Raw genomic sequence first — 17,180 nt, 5'->3', positions numbered from 1 at the left:
AGCGATTTTACATAAGACCAGAATTTCCTTGGGTTTGGCCAGATCTCTTGCTAAGGTGTCACGGTGGTAGTAGTTGTATGCTTCATGCTTACATCTGTTCACATACGCCCGAATCTCTTCTACATTCACTTGTCGTCATTTGTGCATTCCGTTTTGAAGCAAGAGTGCAACAGCCTCTGCTTCCTCCGCATTCTCTGAACTTCATTATTAATCTATAGAGTGTGTTTTCCATCCTTTATCCACTTACTAGGCATAAAACTCTCCAGACCATGATTTACAATCTAGTTAAACTTTTCCCATAATTCTTCTACATCCATCTTAGTGGAACTAAGTGATGCCAATTCACTGTTCAAGTGTGATACTAAAAACTGCTTGTCTGCTCTACCTAGCAGAAACACTCTTCTAGCCTCCTTGATCAATTATTAACTTTCATAATCATAGTTGCTATAATGTCACCATGATTGCTCATCCCTGTTTCTACACTGACATTGTTGATAATCCCATCTATTTGTACCTACCAGGTCTAAGATATTTCCAATGTGTGTGGGCTGCCGAGCTAGCTGCTCAAGACGGTTCTCAGAAAATGTATTCAAAAGTATTTCGCATGACTGTCTGATTGTATCCCCTGCAATGAATCCACAGACATCCTAGTCTATAATCAGCAGATTAAAGTCACCTACAACTACTATTGCATGATCTGGGTATTGCCGTGCTATTGACCATAGACTTTCTTTGAATGACTCTAGAACTGTCACAGCAGAATCAGGTGGCCGGTAAAAACATCCAACAATTAACTTGGTATCAGCTACAATTGTTATGTGCAATCAGATAACTTCAGTGTCACATTCAATACCAACCTCAATAAAGACAATGTTTTTGTCAACTGCAATGAATATTGCACCTCCTATGGTCTCTAATCTGTCTTTCTGATAAATGTTCCACTACTCACTAAATATCTCAGAGCTTTCCACTTCAGGTTTCAGCTAGCACTCAGTCCCAAGAATAATTTGAGTGCGAGAACTTTCCTGGGGGGGGGGGGGGGGGGGGCAGTAAATTTGGGAGCTTTATTACGAACAACTCGACAATTTACTGATGAAATTATGATAGTTGAAGTGTCTTTATTTTGAACTCGCGTTTGATTTCCCTTGCTGCATATCGACTGCCAAGTGTTCATCAGTGCACCACAAACTACTGACTAGCCTTAAAAAACCCTCATGTGCACTCCACGAGTACTCTGCTACCCAAGTAGCTGCTTCCTTTGTGTAGTGCACCCCTGACCTAAAAAGGTGAGTCCTACAAATCCCCACACAATAACACAGATCTAGAAATCTGCAGCCAAGACCATCAGAGAGTTGACAAAGCCTTTGGCTGAGACCCTTCACTCAGCTCCAAACCAAAGAACCGTGGTCAACTCTGGGAACAATACTGCAAACTGTGAGCTCAGCTTGCACCCCGCACAAGAGGCAGCACTCTTAACCACCTCCACCAGCTGCCTGTAAGGACTGAGGATCGCCTCAGAAACCCTGCAACAGGCATTGTTGGTGCAGACATGAGCCATTAGTTGGTATTCTCTGAGACCTATCTAAGGTATTCTGAGTGTGTGAATCACAATATTCTCCTGAATAACCAACAAATGGATAATGTCATATCTAACAAAAAGAATGCTGAAGTTTTACTTCTTAACCCAACCAATGTAATAATGAGAGATTACTCTGGCTGGGGCTAAATCATGTATGGGTTTTCCCCAAGGTTCAATCTTAGACCTGCCATTATTCCTCATATACCTAAATGATCATCCGATAATATACAACAACCAGAATTAGCTCTTTTTGAGGATGACACTAGTATAATAATCAATTCAAGCAAATGTACAGAAACAGAAGAAATAATAAACAATGTTCTTAAAAGTATAATGGACAGGTTTACTGCAAATTGTCCCACCCACAATTTGGGTAGAAATTACTAACTCACATCTGTATATTTTTTTTTTTTTTAAAAAAAAAAAAAACAACCTTACATATGTTTACCATGTAGTCATACTTACAAATTAATCTGTGATGTACATGTCAAAGACCCATTCGACATCATTACAATGTATTATGCAATGATCCAAGTAAAATGAAACTAACTTATTAACTATCGATCTGTCTACATAAATTCAATAATCTTACAGAAACTAACACCACCAATCACAATCTCACCTGCATTATGTAACAAAATTAACTAAACTAATAAATGCTTCACCACAACACTGATCATTTAAGGAGAGAATAGATGACACTGCCAATGACATAAGCAGAAAAGTTAAGTATCTTGGGATACAATATAAAAAACAACATAACAATCTTTCAAGCTGGTAACAGATGAGAAGCTACAGAGGTGTTTGTGTTGGCTCTGAAGAAGTACACCAGAAGCTACACAATTTATCAGCATATCCCTATGTCAGTCTACCACTTAGATCCCCCTCTCCGCATTTGCTGAGTAGTGAAATATTACATGTTAATGTGCATTTTTTATCAATTTATACTTACAATGACTCAAACCCACAACACTACAACTGACAATACCTCAGCTTCTATCATTATCAAAGACACAGCAAAAGGTTGACTGTATTCAAATTTACATACATTACTAATGAACAAAACTTACATAAAATGTTTATGTAGTTATATAAACAAAAAGCAGGATGAACTGATAAAACCAATGTAAGGACTGCAACAATGCAGAAAGCATTAACATATCACTAACCTCTCTTAAAATCCAGCAAAAACCAGCGGTAGCAGAAATAAAAATGAGTGTAGTCTCCGTTCTGGTGCATCAATTCAAACATCTCGGAGTCCAGTATTTGTATCAGTGACCTGCCACAAAAATTATAATCACCATTCAAAACAGCAGAGGAAACAAAAACGTAATAAATATATCTTTTCAGTCATTAACTGGCACAGAATCAGCTGTAGAACAAGAATCTTATAAAACTCAGCAATCATTCTTTCCAATTCTGGTACTTTATACTTAGTACCTTAGAGCTGCTCTAAAGCATGTGACCATGAGCACTACAAGCATGTGCAGTTTTCTACAGTATAGCTTATGTGCAAAGAAATATTTCTGGAAGAAACCTTGTAAGAGGTCCATGATTATGAAATTTGTTGCTAGCGCACTCGAGCAGATGTAATTTCGATGTATTGCTCACGTGCTGCCTGCGATATGTAAGGTATAAGAGAATCTGAGACCAAAGAGCAGTGTTGACTGCAGTAGGAACTGTGTGTTAGTAGCAGTAAGTAGTTGCTAGCGAGCAGTCTGGTGTGTGAAGTTGGCTGGGCCGGTCGTGGGGAGCGATGGCAGAGCCTGAGCGTTATAGTATAAGGTAAAAGCAGCCTCGCGCATATGTAGTATTGTTATATCAAGTCCCATGTAAATGTTTAAAAAAAATCTGTTAATAATAATCTTTCTCATAAAAAGTAACTTTTGACATTCATCTCAATTTAAAGAATTCACTAATTTCTCCAATCCATGGTCATCCCGATTATTGTAAAGAAAAATCAGTTGTTTCTTTTTATACATGACAAATCTATCGGCCAGCACTGCACAGAGCTGCGCCAGAAAAATTTCTTATAGGAGCAGATATATATGTGTTATCCGGCGACTAGACTGAGGTAAGAATTTTCAATCAGGATCGTATTTTTGTGAATTTCTGAGAAGTAGTCATATATCTGCTCTTATTCACTTAATATTAAATGTAGTTTGCATCTGGCGCAACGCATTTACTAATTTGTCACTCTTTCCTTCACAGATCATTGGCATATTATTGCTCTTTGTTGTAATTGTATTTGTTCCATTTTTGCTTTGTCTTTGTTTGATTTTGTTCTTAACTTTGAGTTGTGAAAAAGCCGTGTAAAACTGCTAACAGTACATCGCGATGTGCAATGAGTGAAAAAGCTGACTTGAATAATTTGACCGATCATACTAGCGACAGTCAGTGTAATAGTGATAATCCTCTAATTACAGATAATCAGTGCGTGCCGATCACTAGTAATGATTTTGATCCTAATGATGAACAAACAAATTTAATTATGTCCACAGTAAATGTAACAATTGATGACGCGGCACGTTCCGTTTCGATGAACGCTGCCCAGTTTGACACACCTGATTTGCAAAATCTACACAGTGAACGGATAAATGTTTCTAATGAAAATGAACAAAATACTCAAAATATGTCAGATTTATTTGATTCCAATGTAGTGACCAACAGAGCACATCTGATTAGCAAACCTTTTCGTGAATCAGACAATGACCTAATGGTTACACAAAACCGCGACAAATGCAGATACACCAACACACAGCATAGAGAGTAGAGTCGCTAATTTTGGGATGGATCAAGTTATGGCAGTATTGCTACAACTTAATGAAAAACTAGACAACAATTCCAAACAGTTGAATGAAAAACTAGACAACAATTCCAAACAGTTGAATGAAAAACAAGACAACAATTTCAAACAGCTTAGTGAACAGATTACAGCCGTTGCTGTGCAATGTCATGATACTAAAGAACAATTACGTGAGGAAATTAAAGCTTGTGCTAGGAACAGTAGTGAAGAAATTAGATCTGTTGCACAAGAATTAAGTAATACGCAAGCAGCCACAACAAAATTACTTCAAGATGAAATTAGTGCAGTTGCTAAACAATGTTCAGAAAACGCAACACAGTTACGCGACGAGTTTAAATTACTGTCAGCAGAACTTTCACGCACACTAGATGCGAAAGTAGACAAGAAATTTGAACAACAGAACAGCCAAATTGACGAACGTTTTAATCACCACCTACAAAACAGTGAAACGTGTTACCGTAAATTTATACAGGAACAGAATAAAGTAAAGAAACAAGTCATGGAAACAATTACGGCACAGAGACAGGAAGATAAGTGTAAGTTATTTACGAAAGCAAAAACATACGTAAACAACATTGCTACAGTATCAGACGAAATCAAACAGTTGAACACCGAATTGCATGATGAAATCTCCGATCTTAAAACAAAAACAGACACACACACACAGTAGACTTTCAGACAGTGACCAACAGACTTGCACAATTAGAATTAATACAGGATCCCAATGCCATCAAAGCAGACGTTAAGAAATTAAACAAAACCACACGTAAAATCAAAAAACAAATTAATGCTTGTGACACCAAAAATGACGATCAGGTAAAAAGCACTGACTGAAAAATTTGATGAATTAGCCAGTCGTATTGACGTTATCGAAAATAACAATGACACCAAATCAGACGATACATCACCAGTTTCGTTTAATCAAACACCTGAATTCCAAAACATACAGCAGACAATCAGTGAGATAGGTTCGTCCAATAATATATTACGTAGAAAATTGTCATCTTTACAGCAAGAAGTGACAGAGATGAAAAATGTTTCAGCCTCTAACACGGCACGGCATACGCTACATTCCGAGCATTTCTCACACTCACATAGCCAGTATAATTTAGGTAATTTACAGAGAGTACGTGACTTAGATTCCGAACAGTCACAGACAAACAGATTATCATTCAATCCTGAACCTGTTCAGACATACAGAGGTGATAATTTTGATTACAAGCACTTTCTATCCATTAGGAAATTTAAGGTATTTAAAAATGACAGAACACAGATTCACCCTTTGGTTTGGATACAACAATTTAGCTTTGCTTTTGCACCAACTTGGCCCGTAACACACAAACTTGAATTTATTTGCAGTTTTTTGGAAGGCGAACTGGCAACTCGTATGAGACCGATCACGAGACAATGCTACTCAGTAGAAGAATTTCAGAATGCTTTTCTGTCAGCGTATTGGTCGAAGACGACACAGCGTGGAATCAAGGATCAATTAATTAGCTTACCAAATTATGAGAACTCAAATTTTCCCACTGTCACGCAATTTTTTGAACACATGGTCCAACAAAACCAATACTTAAGTGAGCCATACAGTGAATCAGCACTTATCCAATTATGTATTTCTAAATTACCACGATCATTAAGAGTATCACTTTTAACAGGTCAGCAGAAAGAAAATATTTCGGCATTCAGAGATCTGTTACAGCTTTTGGAAGTTCAGCAATCAGACTATTCCTTCATTAACAAAAATTTTTCGCATCATAACCAAGGCAAACAAGCATACAGTAATTACGATCAGCCACACTATTTCAATAGCAAAGGTAATAGACGCTCCAGGAATGACAACCACCAGAACTTTAATAACAGACAAAATTTTAATTATCAGTATCGTCAAAATTATCAGCAACAGGAAAGACATTTTGGTAACAATAGAGGCTTCCCCCCACAACAGCAACAAAACCAGCCGGTTAGCGTACGTAACCAACAATGTGGTTTGCAAGGTCAACCAAGCTTTAATGTTTCGCCGCCTACACATATAGCGTCGGCTCCACCAAATAGTAACGCACCGCAAAAAGGAAATCAGTACGTACAGAAAACACATGATTTCAACTCCTATCGCAACGCGCCATATAAGGATGACTATCATGACAGACGTAAAAGTAATGAGCACAGTTTTCAGCATAACAGTCGGTCTTACCAGCAGCAGAATCATCCGCAACAACAGATTATCATGAATGAACCAGACAGTAGATATCATCCCGAACCTAATACGTCAGAAAGAAATAACAGAACAGTACAAATAGTCGAAATGCCACAGCATCCTCCCGCAAATAACAGCATGTCAGATAGAATTTGACTAGATACAGTACAGGTTGCATCTTCCAACAACGTAAGCACTACTTTTGACACGCAGAATGTTATTCACGAAAATGTTATTACTTTTGACGACATCCGAGACACACTTTTGCATGAACAACCAGTTATTCAAAAAACCATTTCCCACCCTGTCATTGAAATAAAGATTGGATCATACACATTTTCAGCAGTAATCAATTCTGGATCACCTATGTCAGTTATAAATGAAGAAACCTTCAACGAATGCAACAAAGACAATATTTATCCTACGTTACCATTAGGCAAAACTAAAGTAAAAGGAGCAATATCTAGTAAATGAGTAGATGTAAAGTTACAGACACACTTATCATTTTGTTTTGCAGGTCATACGTTTCACTCAAATTTTTGGATTGTTCCCTTATTGACAACAGACGTTATTTCAGGTACAAGTTTTTTGGTACAACACAACGCAGTTATTGACTTTCAAAATTCCTATTTAATGTTAAAGGATGAAAATGTACAACTGGCATTAGAATTTCAGCACTCTTTATCTGCAAAAGAACAAACAATTAATCGGACAGAGGTCATTTCTGCATCACGTAACATAAACTGTCATTCCACATTGTTCACAGATACGTACGTTCACAACTACAATACACCAGACGAAGCCGACTATGACGTTATGCAAATGATTTCTGATAAAGTTAAAGAGAGCTGTGCAAATAAAGACAACGAACGTACTCAACTACGCAATATTCTTTTACAGCAAGCTCCAGTTGTTGACAATGTCCCTGGTACTATGTCCGGTTTCATGTATGAATTTCAAGTTAAACAGCATGATACATTTAAAGCCAAACATTATCCCATTCCATACATTCACAGAGATCAAGTTAAGAAATATTTGCAAGCTATGCTTGACCAAGGTATTATTGAACTGGCAGTTAGTCCGCACATATACCCGCTCCATATTGTTACGAAAAAGGATGGATCACTTCGCCTGGTACTTGATTTGCGTCACATCAATGACATTATTATTAATGAAACAGATCGCCCGCAGACACTAGAAGAACTTCTACAGAAATTTCATGGTACTGCTGTTTATTCCACATTAGATTTGAAATTGGGATTTTGGCAAATTCAGCTCCATCCGAACTGCAGAAAGTACACAGCATTTCTCTGTTTTGGTGACTGTTATCAATTTTGTAAATTACCATTCAGTTTAACAATTTCTTCAGCAGCGTTTATTCGCGGTTTAAATACTATACTTCCGACAGAACTTAAAGACAGAATTACAACGTATGTAGACGACATCCTTATTGCAGAAGCTAACTCGTCTGAACTCAATCTGATTCTTGAACAACTGTTGCAAACTTTTCGTGCACAAGGACTCACAGTTAATCTTAGCAAATCACACTTTCGCAAAACTTCTATAAAATTTCTTGGACATGTAATTTCAACAGAAGGCATTGCGCCTGACCCGGAAAAACTTCAAGCTTTACGTGACATTACTGTTCCAATGACAAAGAAATAATTACGCAGCTTTCTGGGATTAATTAACTTTTTCCGTAAATTTATTCATTACGCTGCTTTAGACACCCCTAGATTATGCCAATTGATGGGTAAAAACGCTATTTGGTCCTGGGATAGCCAAGCACAGTCTGAATTTGTCAATCTAAAACAAGCTTTGTTGAACGCACCTCTTTTATCACACCCAGATCTTACTAGAAATTTTTCCATTGCCACCGACAGTTCTAACACAGCTTTAGGCGTACACATTTTTCAGGAAATTGAAGAAGACGGTACTACAGTAATTAAAAACATCGCCTTTGCAAGTCGCATTCTGTCACCTGCTGAACGCAATTATTCTGTCACAGAACTTGAAACATTATGTGTTGTATGGATATTTACGAGATTTAGGCATTTTCTTTATGGAAGACATACTACCGTTTACACAGATCATAGAGCTATACAGTTTTTACTTTCCGCAAAATTTACACACTACAGGTTAAGCAGATGGAAACTTTATTTACAGGAATTTAATTTTACAATTGTTCACATTCCCGGTACACAAAATGTTGTAGCAGACGCACTATCCCGTTCTCTCAGCAACAATCAGCAAGACATCGCAACCAACTTCTGCCAAGCAAATTTTAGCGTCCTGTACATCCAACAAGTTGCATTTGAAAGTTTCATTTCATCGTCATTACGAGACATGGCACAAGAGCAGAGCAAATACAACGTGTGGAAAGAAATTAAACACCTTTGGCAAGATAAGAATAATGTTACCATTAGAAACCATTATACTGTACGAAATAATATTCCGTTTCGCCGCTCTCACCCTGACAGCAACAACTGGTTATTATGTATTCCTGACGAGCTTGTTAACAAATTAATTTGGTATACTCATTTAAGTTACGCACATTATGGAGCCAGAAAATGTTTTCTTATACTGAGACAGAACTGTTATTTTGCCAACATGGAGAAACGTATTCGACGAGTTTTAGCGTCATGTAAAATCTTCCAGAAAGCTAAATCAGACACGACTTCACATATTCCTCCGTTACATCCTATTGTACCGATTAAATTCAGACATATGGCCGCTGTAGACATTCCCAGATCTAATAGAGGTTTTTGTTACATCTTTGTCGCTATTGAACTCACTTCGAAATTTGTTACCTTCACTCCGTTGCGCAAAGCTACTGCTAAATCTACACTCCGGGAAATGGAAAAAAGAACACACTGACACCGGTGTGTCAGACCCACCATACTTGCTCCGGACACTGCGAGAGGGCTGTACAAGCAATGATCACACGCACGGCAAAGCGGACACACCAGGAACCGCGGTGTTGGCCGTCGAATGGCGCTAGCTGTGCAGCATTTGTGCACCACCGCCGTCAGTGTCAGCCAGTTTGCCATGGCATACGGAGCTCCATCGCAGTCTTTAACACTGGTAGCATGCCGCGACAGCGTGGACGTGAACTGTATGTGCAGTTGACGGACTTTGAGCGAGGGCATATAGTGGGCATGCGGGAGGCCGGGTGGACGTACCGCCGAATTGCGCAACACGTGGGGCGTGAGGTCTCCACAGTACATCGATGTTGTCGCCAGTGGTCGGCGGAAAGTGCACGTGCCCGTCGACCTGGGACCGGACCGCAGCGACGCACGGATGCACGCCAAGACCGTAGGATCCTACGCAGTGCCGTAGGGGACCGCACCGCCACTTCCCAGCAAATTAGGGACACTGGTGCTACTGGGGTATCGGCGAGGACCATTTGCAACCGTCTCCATGAGGCTGGGCTACGATCCCGCACACCGTTAGGCCGTCTTCCGCTCACACCCCAACATCGTGCAGCCCGCCTCCAGTGGTGTCGCGACAGGCGTGAATGGAGGGACGAATGGAGACGTGTCGTCTTCAGCGATGAGAGTCGCTTCTGCCTTGGTGCCAATGATGGTCGTATGCGTGTTTGGCGCCGTGCAGGTGAGCGCCACAATCAGGACTGCATACGACCGAGGCACACAGGGCCAACACCCGGCATCATGGTGTGGGGAGCGATCTCCTACACTGGCCGTACACCACTGGTGATCGTCGAGGGGACACTGAATAGTGCATGGTACATCCAAACCGTCATCGAACCCATCGTTCTACCATTCCTAGACAGGCAAGGGAACTTGCTGTTCCAACAGGACAATGCACGTCCGCATGTATCCCGTGCCACCCAACGTGCTCTAGAAGGTGTAAGTCAACTACCCTGGCCAGCAAGATCTCCGGATCTGTCCCCCATGGAGCATGTTTGGGACTGGATGAAGCGTCGTCTCACGCGGTCTGCACGTCCAGCACGAACGCTGGTCCAACTGAGGCGCCAGGTGGAAATGGCATGGCAAGCCGTTCCACAGGCGAAAGCAAAGAGAGCTTCACTCCAAGTTTAAACGCAGCCAAAACCTCTCAGACAAACAGAAGCTAAACGATGTCAAAGTTAGCGTAAGGAGGGCTATGCGAGAAGCGTTCAGTGAATTCGAAAGTAAAATTCTATGTACAGACTTGACAGAAAATCCTAGGATGTTCTGGTCTTACGTTAAATCAGTAAGTGGCTCGAAACAGCATATCCAGACACTCCGGGATGATGATGGCATTGAAACAGAGGATGACACGCGTAAAGCTGAAATACTAAACACCTTTTTCCAAAGCTGTTTCACAGAGGAAGACCGCACTGCAGTTCCTTCTCTAAATCCTCGCACAAACGAAAAAATGGCTGACATCGAAATAAGTGTCCAAGGAATAGAAAAGCAACTGGAAACACTCAACAGAGGAAAGTCCACTGGACCTGACGGGATACCAATTCGATTCTACACAGAGTACGCGAAAGAACTTGCCCCCCTTCTACCAGCCGTGTACCGCAAGTCTTTAGAGGAACGGAGGGTTCCAAATGATTGGAAAAGAGCACAGGTAGTCCCAGTCTTCAAGAAAGGTCGTCGAGCAGATGCGCAAAACTATAGACCTATATCTCTGACGTCGATCTGTAGTAGAATTTTAGAACATGTTTTTTGCTCGAGTATCATGTCGTTTTTGGAAACCCAGAATCTACTATGTAGGAATCAACATGGATTCCGGAAACAGCGATCGTGTGAGACCCAACTCGCGTTATTTGTTCATGAGACCCAGAAAATATTAGATACAGGCTCCCAGGTAGACGCTATTTTTCTTGACTTCCGGAAGGCGTTCGATACAGTTCCGCACTGTCGCCTGATAAACAAAGTAAGAGCCTACGGAATATCAGACCAGCTGTGTGGCTGGATTGAAGATTTTTTAGCAAACAGAACACAGCATGTTGTTATCAATGGAGAGACGTCTACAGACGTTAAGGTAACCTCTGGCGTGCCACAGGGGAGTGTTATGGGACCATTGCTTTTCACAATATATATAAATAACCTAGTAGATAGTGTCGGAAGTTCCATGCAGCTTTTCGCGGATGATGCTGTAGTATACAGAGAAGTTGCAGCATTAGAAAATTGTAGCGAAATGCAGGAAGATCTGCAGCGGGTAGGCACTTGGTGCAGGGAGTGGCAACTGTCCCTTAACATAGACAAATGTAATGTATTGCGAATACATAGAAAGAAGGATCCTTTATTGTATGATTATATGATAGTGGAACAAACACTGGTAGCAGTTACTTCTGTAAAATATCTGGGAGTATGCGTGCGGAACGATTTGAAGTGGAATGATCATACAAAATTAATTGTTGGTAAGGCGGGTACGAGGTTGAGATTCATTGGGAGAGTGCTTAGAAAATGTAGTCCAGCAACAAAGGAGGTGGCTTACAAAACACTCGTTCGACCTATACTTGAGTATTGCTCATCAGTGTGGGATCCGTACCAGATCGGGTTGACGGAGGAGATAGAGAAGATCCAAAGAAGAGCGGCGCGTTTCGTCACAGGGTTATTTGGTAACCGTGATAGCGTTACGGAGATGTTTAATAAACTCAAGTGGCAGACTCTGCAAGAGAGGCGCTCTGCATCGCGGTGTAGCTTGCTCGCCAGGTTTCGAGAGGGTGCGTTTCTGGATGAGGTATCGAGTATATTGCTTCCCCCTACTTATACCTCCCGAGGAGATCACGAATGTAAAATTAGAGAGATTATAGCGCGCACGGAGGCTTTCAGACAGTCGTTCTTCCCGCGAACCATACACGACTGGAACAGGAAAGGGAGGTAATGACAGTGGCACGTAAAGTGCCCTCCGCCACACACCGTTGGGTGGCTTGCGGAGTATGAATGTAGATGTAGATGTAGATGTAGATGTAGATCCAGCATCTCCACGATCGTCTCCATGGGAGAATAGCAGCCTTCATTGCTGCGAAAGGTGGATATACACTGTACTAGTGCCGACATTGTGCATGCTCTGTTGCCTGTGTCTATGTGCCTGTGGTTCTGTCAGTGTGATCATGTGATGTATCTGACCCCAGGAATGTGTCAATAAAGTTTCCCCTTCCTGGGACAATGAATTCACGGTGTTCTTATTTCAATTTCCAGGAGTGTATTTCGAATGCATTTGTAAAACATTTTTTATTTCATGTAGGGCATGTATTGAAAGTAATTTCCGACAATGGACCACAATTTCGATCTGCGATATGGACCCATATTTACAAGGTAGAAACATTTCCCCAATCTATATATCCAGGTACCACACTTCTTCGAACCCTTGTGAATGACTAATGAAAGAAATTGGTAAACTATGAAGAATATACTGCCATAAAAAACATATTGATTGGGATACACACATACTCTCATTCCAAGATGTAATTAACTCCATACCAAATGAATCTACTATGCTATCTACGACTGTCATATTGAAAAATGTTGAACCATCCAACAAAATTAAAGAATTAGTATCTTTTCCTACATCTCGTTGACTACGCCACCATGAAATAATCGACATTCCACTCAACAACATCAAACGTGCCGCAGAGCGCCAGAGAAGACAGCAAAAACAGGTTTGTACGCGCCGTGACTTTCACATAGAACAGAAGATATTAGTACGCACACATTATTTATCCAACAGAGGAAAAAGTTGATGCAGTAAATTTGAGTTTCTATATGCAGGTCCATATAGAATTCGCAGCATTCCTCACAACCCTTTATTGAATGAACATACTTTATGATTTATCACACTGTAATACCATTTCCTGATATTTATATGACCACTTATGCAACTACACTCCTGGAAATTGAAATAAGAACTACACTCCTGGAAATTGAAATAAGAACACCGTGAATTCATTGTCCTAGGAAGGGGAAACTTTATTGACACATTCCTGGGGTCAGATACATCACATGATCCCACTGACAGAACCACAGGCACATAGACACAGGCAACAGAGCATGCACAATGTCGGCATTAGTACAGTGTATACCCACCTTTCGCAGCAATGCAGGCTGCTATTCTCCCATGGAGACGATCGTAGAGATGCTGGATGTAGTCCTGTGGAACGGCTTGCCATGCCATTTCCACCTGGCGCCTCAGTTGGACCAGCGTTCGTGCTGGACGTGCAGACCGCGTGAGACGACGCTTCATCCAGTCCCAAACATGCTCCATGGGGGACAGATCCGGAGATCTTGCTGGCCAGGGTAGTTGACTTACACCTTCTAGAGCACGTTGGGTGGCACGGGATACATGCGGACGTGCATTGTCCTGTTGGAACAGCAAGTTCCCTTGCCTGTCTAGGAATGGTAGAACGATGGGTTCGATGACGGTTTGGATGTACCATGCACTATTCAGTGTCCCCTCGACGATCACCAGTGGTGTACGGCCAGTGTAGGAGATCGCTCCGCACACCATGATGCCGGGTGTTGGCCCTGTGTGCCTCGGTCGTATGCAGTCCTGATTGTGGCGCTCACCTGCACGGCGCCAAACACGCATACGACCATCATTGGCACCAAGGCAGAAGCGACTCTCATCGCTGAAGACGACACGTCTCCATTCGTCCCTCCATTCACGCCTGTCGCGACACCACTGGAGGCGGGCTGCACGATGTTGGGGCGTGAGCGGAAGACGGCCTAACGGTGTGCGGGACCGTAGCCCAGCTTCATGGAGACGGTTGCGAATGGTCCTCGCTGATACCCCAGGAGCACCAGTGTCCCTAATTTGCTGGGAAGTGGCGGTGCGGTCCCCTACGGCACTGCGTAGGATCCTACGGTCTTGGCGTGCATCCGTGCGTCGCTGCGGTCCGGTCCCAGGTCGACGGGTACGTGCACCTTCCGCCGACCACTGGCGACAACATCAATGTACTGTGGAGACCTCACGCCCCACGTGTTGCGCAATTCGGCGGTACGTCCACCCGGCCTCCCGCATGCCCACTATACGCCCTCGCTCAAAGTCCGTCAACTGCACATACGGTTCACGTCCACGCTGTCGCGGCATGCTACCAGTGTTAAAGACTGCGATGGAGCTCCGTATGCCACGGCAAACTGGCTGACACTGACAGCGGCGGTGCACAAATGCTGCGCAGCTAGCGCCATTCGACGGCCAACATCGCGGTTCCTGGTGTGTCCGCTGTGCCGTGCGTGTGATCATTGCTTGTACAGCCCTCTCGCAGTGTCCGGAGCAAGTATGGTGGGTCTGACACACCGGTGTCAATGTGTTCTTTTTTCCATTTCCAGGAGTGTATATCTGTGTGACTACTTACTGATGATGATCATATTTTTTCTTGGCAAGTGCGTGGCAAGGTAAGGATAGCAGGTCGCTTCTCTTGTCATTACACATCAGACCGTGCACATTTTCCATTTTTTTGTGTATGTATGATAGTTTTCCTATCAACAGTAGAATTTTTGTCTGTATGGACTATGAAATCTTTAAGATGTAACAAACACCAGTTGACATTGACATTTTGCCTTATGATATCTCAACATCGTGACTATTTTACATTTTTTGCTACTATGTTATGATACTGTGTGTACATTTTTTGCACTTGAAAACTGTCTATGTTTTTGACCTAATACGTTTTCTGTCATGCTATGCTGTATGCTTAATTATATCACTAGAAACAAGTTTTCATTTAATGAGTATGTGATTTAAATGCACGATACTAATCCTTATTCATCATTTTCAGAAAGCAATACCGTGAAAAAGAAATAAATTAAACAACCACAGTGGTTTACTATGAAATGGAAATTTTACCGTCAGAATGAAGGAAAGAAAATGCAATATCTTGTCATGAAGAGTAAATGGATCAAAATTAACAAGCATCAACCAGAATATACTATACACATTGTATGATAGCAGTCTTGACTAATTATTTTTCTTTCAGAATACGAGGCGATTGATGCAGGCTGTCAGACGGAACTACAGATGTTAATATTAGTGATGATATATGCTAGAAGTAAGAAACTCTATACTATATGAAGTAATGAATGATAATGAATAGTTGTATGAAGTAAATGGTAATATGAATATGAATAATGAAGTGTCTATTTTTTGCAGATGATAATAAATGATGATGAATAGTTGTATGAAGAATATGGTGATATGGATAATGAAGTTTTTCTTTGCAGATGATGATAATGATGAAGTTATTATAATATGAATAATGAAGTTTTTCCTTGCAGATGAGAATAATGATGAAGTTTATATATTTACTATTAGTTAAGAGATGCTATGTAGTTATTTAAGTATTTGTTGCAGTTCCTTTTGACAGTATGTCTTATGTCGCATAGTATAATGATTGAATGTTTTGGGAAAGACAGCTAGAGTACATACATATTATGGGAAAGACAGCTAGAGTACATACATATTAAGTACACGTTTCATTATCTGTTAATTTGAAGCTTACTACTATTCAGCATAATATGAATACATATCTTCTTTCACGGCAATAATCCATTTTGTATTTTTTCCAGGAGAAGCTTTTCATGATATTAATATGCTATAAGCATTTAGTTATTAAACCTGTTCCAGTACTTGCATTCTCTATGTGATCACATATACTCTATTTGTTTCATAACCTTGCTACAGCTGACTCATCACGAATGACATTATGTCTATGTATTAGTGGACTACAGACTTTGAGTAATAGTTCCAATGTCTTATATTTTAAATATGTCTTATGTCACTCACATGATAACGTATATAAACACCAGAAAATAGATGCTACACTCAATAACTCCTGTTTTGAATGATGACTTGTGAATAATACTGAATAATGTTTTGTAAAACTATATGAATACTTTGTAAATGGCCAATGAGTGCCAATAATTACTGCAATCAGATGAGTTATGAATAGTGTTTTGTAATACTCAATACTTGCTACATGTTTAGTAACTGGCAAATGAATGCCACTGATTACTGTAACAAGATGACATATGCATAAATACTATGCCAAAAATTACTGTAATAATATGACTTATGAATACTGTTCTGTAATACTCCATACATACATACAAATGTTTAGTAACTAGCCAAGAGTGCCAACAATTACTCAAATCGGTTGTTACACTAGTGTAATTCTATGATGACTAGCATAAGACTTAATGTCCTTCACCTTCTGACCTAATTACCAGCAATTACTGCAATATCCGTATGACCTGTCCATCCTCATGATCATGGAGCACTATATTTGGTTTTTGCACTAATTCTACGTTGCTGTAAGAGTATGGATTCTGCAAGAATGTAGTGTTGACATATCAAGCTGTCCACCACCTTGAACGATGGAGATGTTATTATGGTCCTTCTGTTTGGTGTACCTAATGTACTACCAAAATGATAACATTGAATATTAATACAACATTTCAGTGTCTTGGCTACACTGATAAATACTTCAGAGAAGAGAACTTCAGATTGTCTCACTTGGTGTTGAGCTTCTGTAGAAAGAAATGGACTTTCAGTGCAGCTACGTGCAACCTACTGTGCTACAACCATGATGCAATCCTTCCCATTCCTTTCCTAGTTCTTGTAATATGGTAAAGACTTATACAGTG

At 40.7% G+C, this 17,180-nt stretch overlaps 1 protein-coding gene across 1 annotated transcript in view; it reads right to left on the bottom strand.

The window, feature by feature from the left end:
* Positions 1 to 17,180, bottom strand: part of LOC126203851 (small G protein signaling modulator 1-like) — a 353,457-nt gene that overhangs the window by 47,217 nt on the left and 289,060 nt on the right. Inside the window, exon 24 of the mRNA XM_049938226.1 lies at positions 2,749 to 2,858. Within this exon, the coding sequence (XP_049794183.1) occupies positions 2,749 to 2,858 (110 nt within the window). The remainder of the gene's footprint in view (positions 1 to 2,748; positions 2,859 to 17,180) is intronic.

Source organism: Schistocerca nitens, chromosome 9 (genome assembly GCF_023898315.1).
Source record: "Schistocerca nitens isolate TAMUIC-IGC-003100 chromosome 9, iqSchNite1.1, whole genome shotgun sequence".
NCBI classification, from domain to species: domain Eukaryota; kingdom Metazoa; phylum Arthropoda; class Insecta; order Orthoptera; family Acrididae; genus Schistocerca; species Schistocerca nitens.
This window is presented reverse-complemented; position numbering and strand designations above follow the sequence as displayed.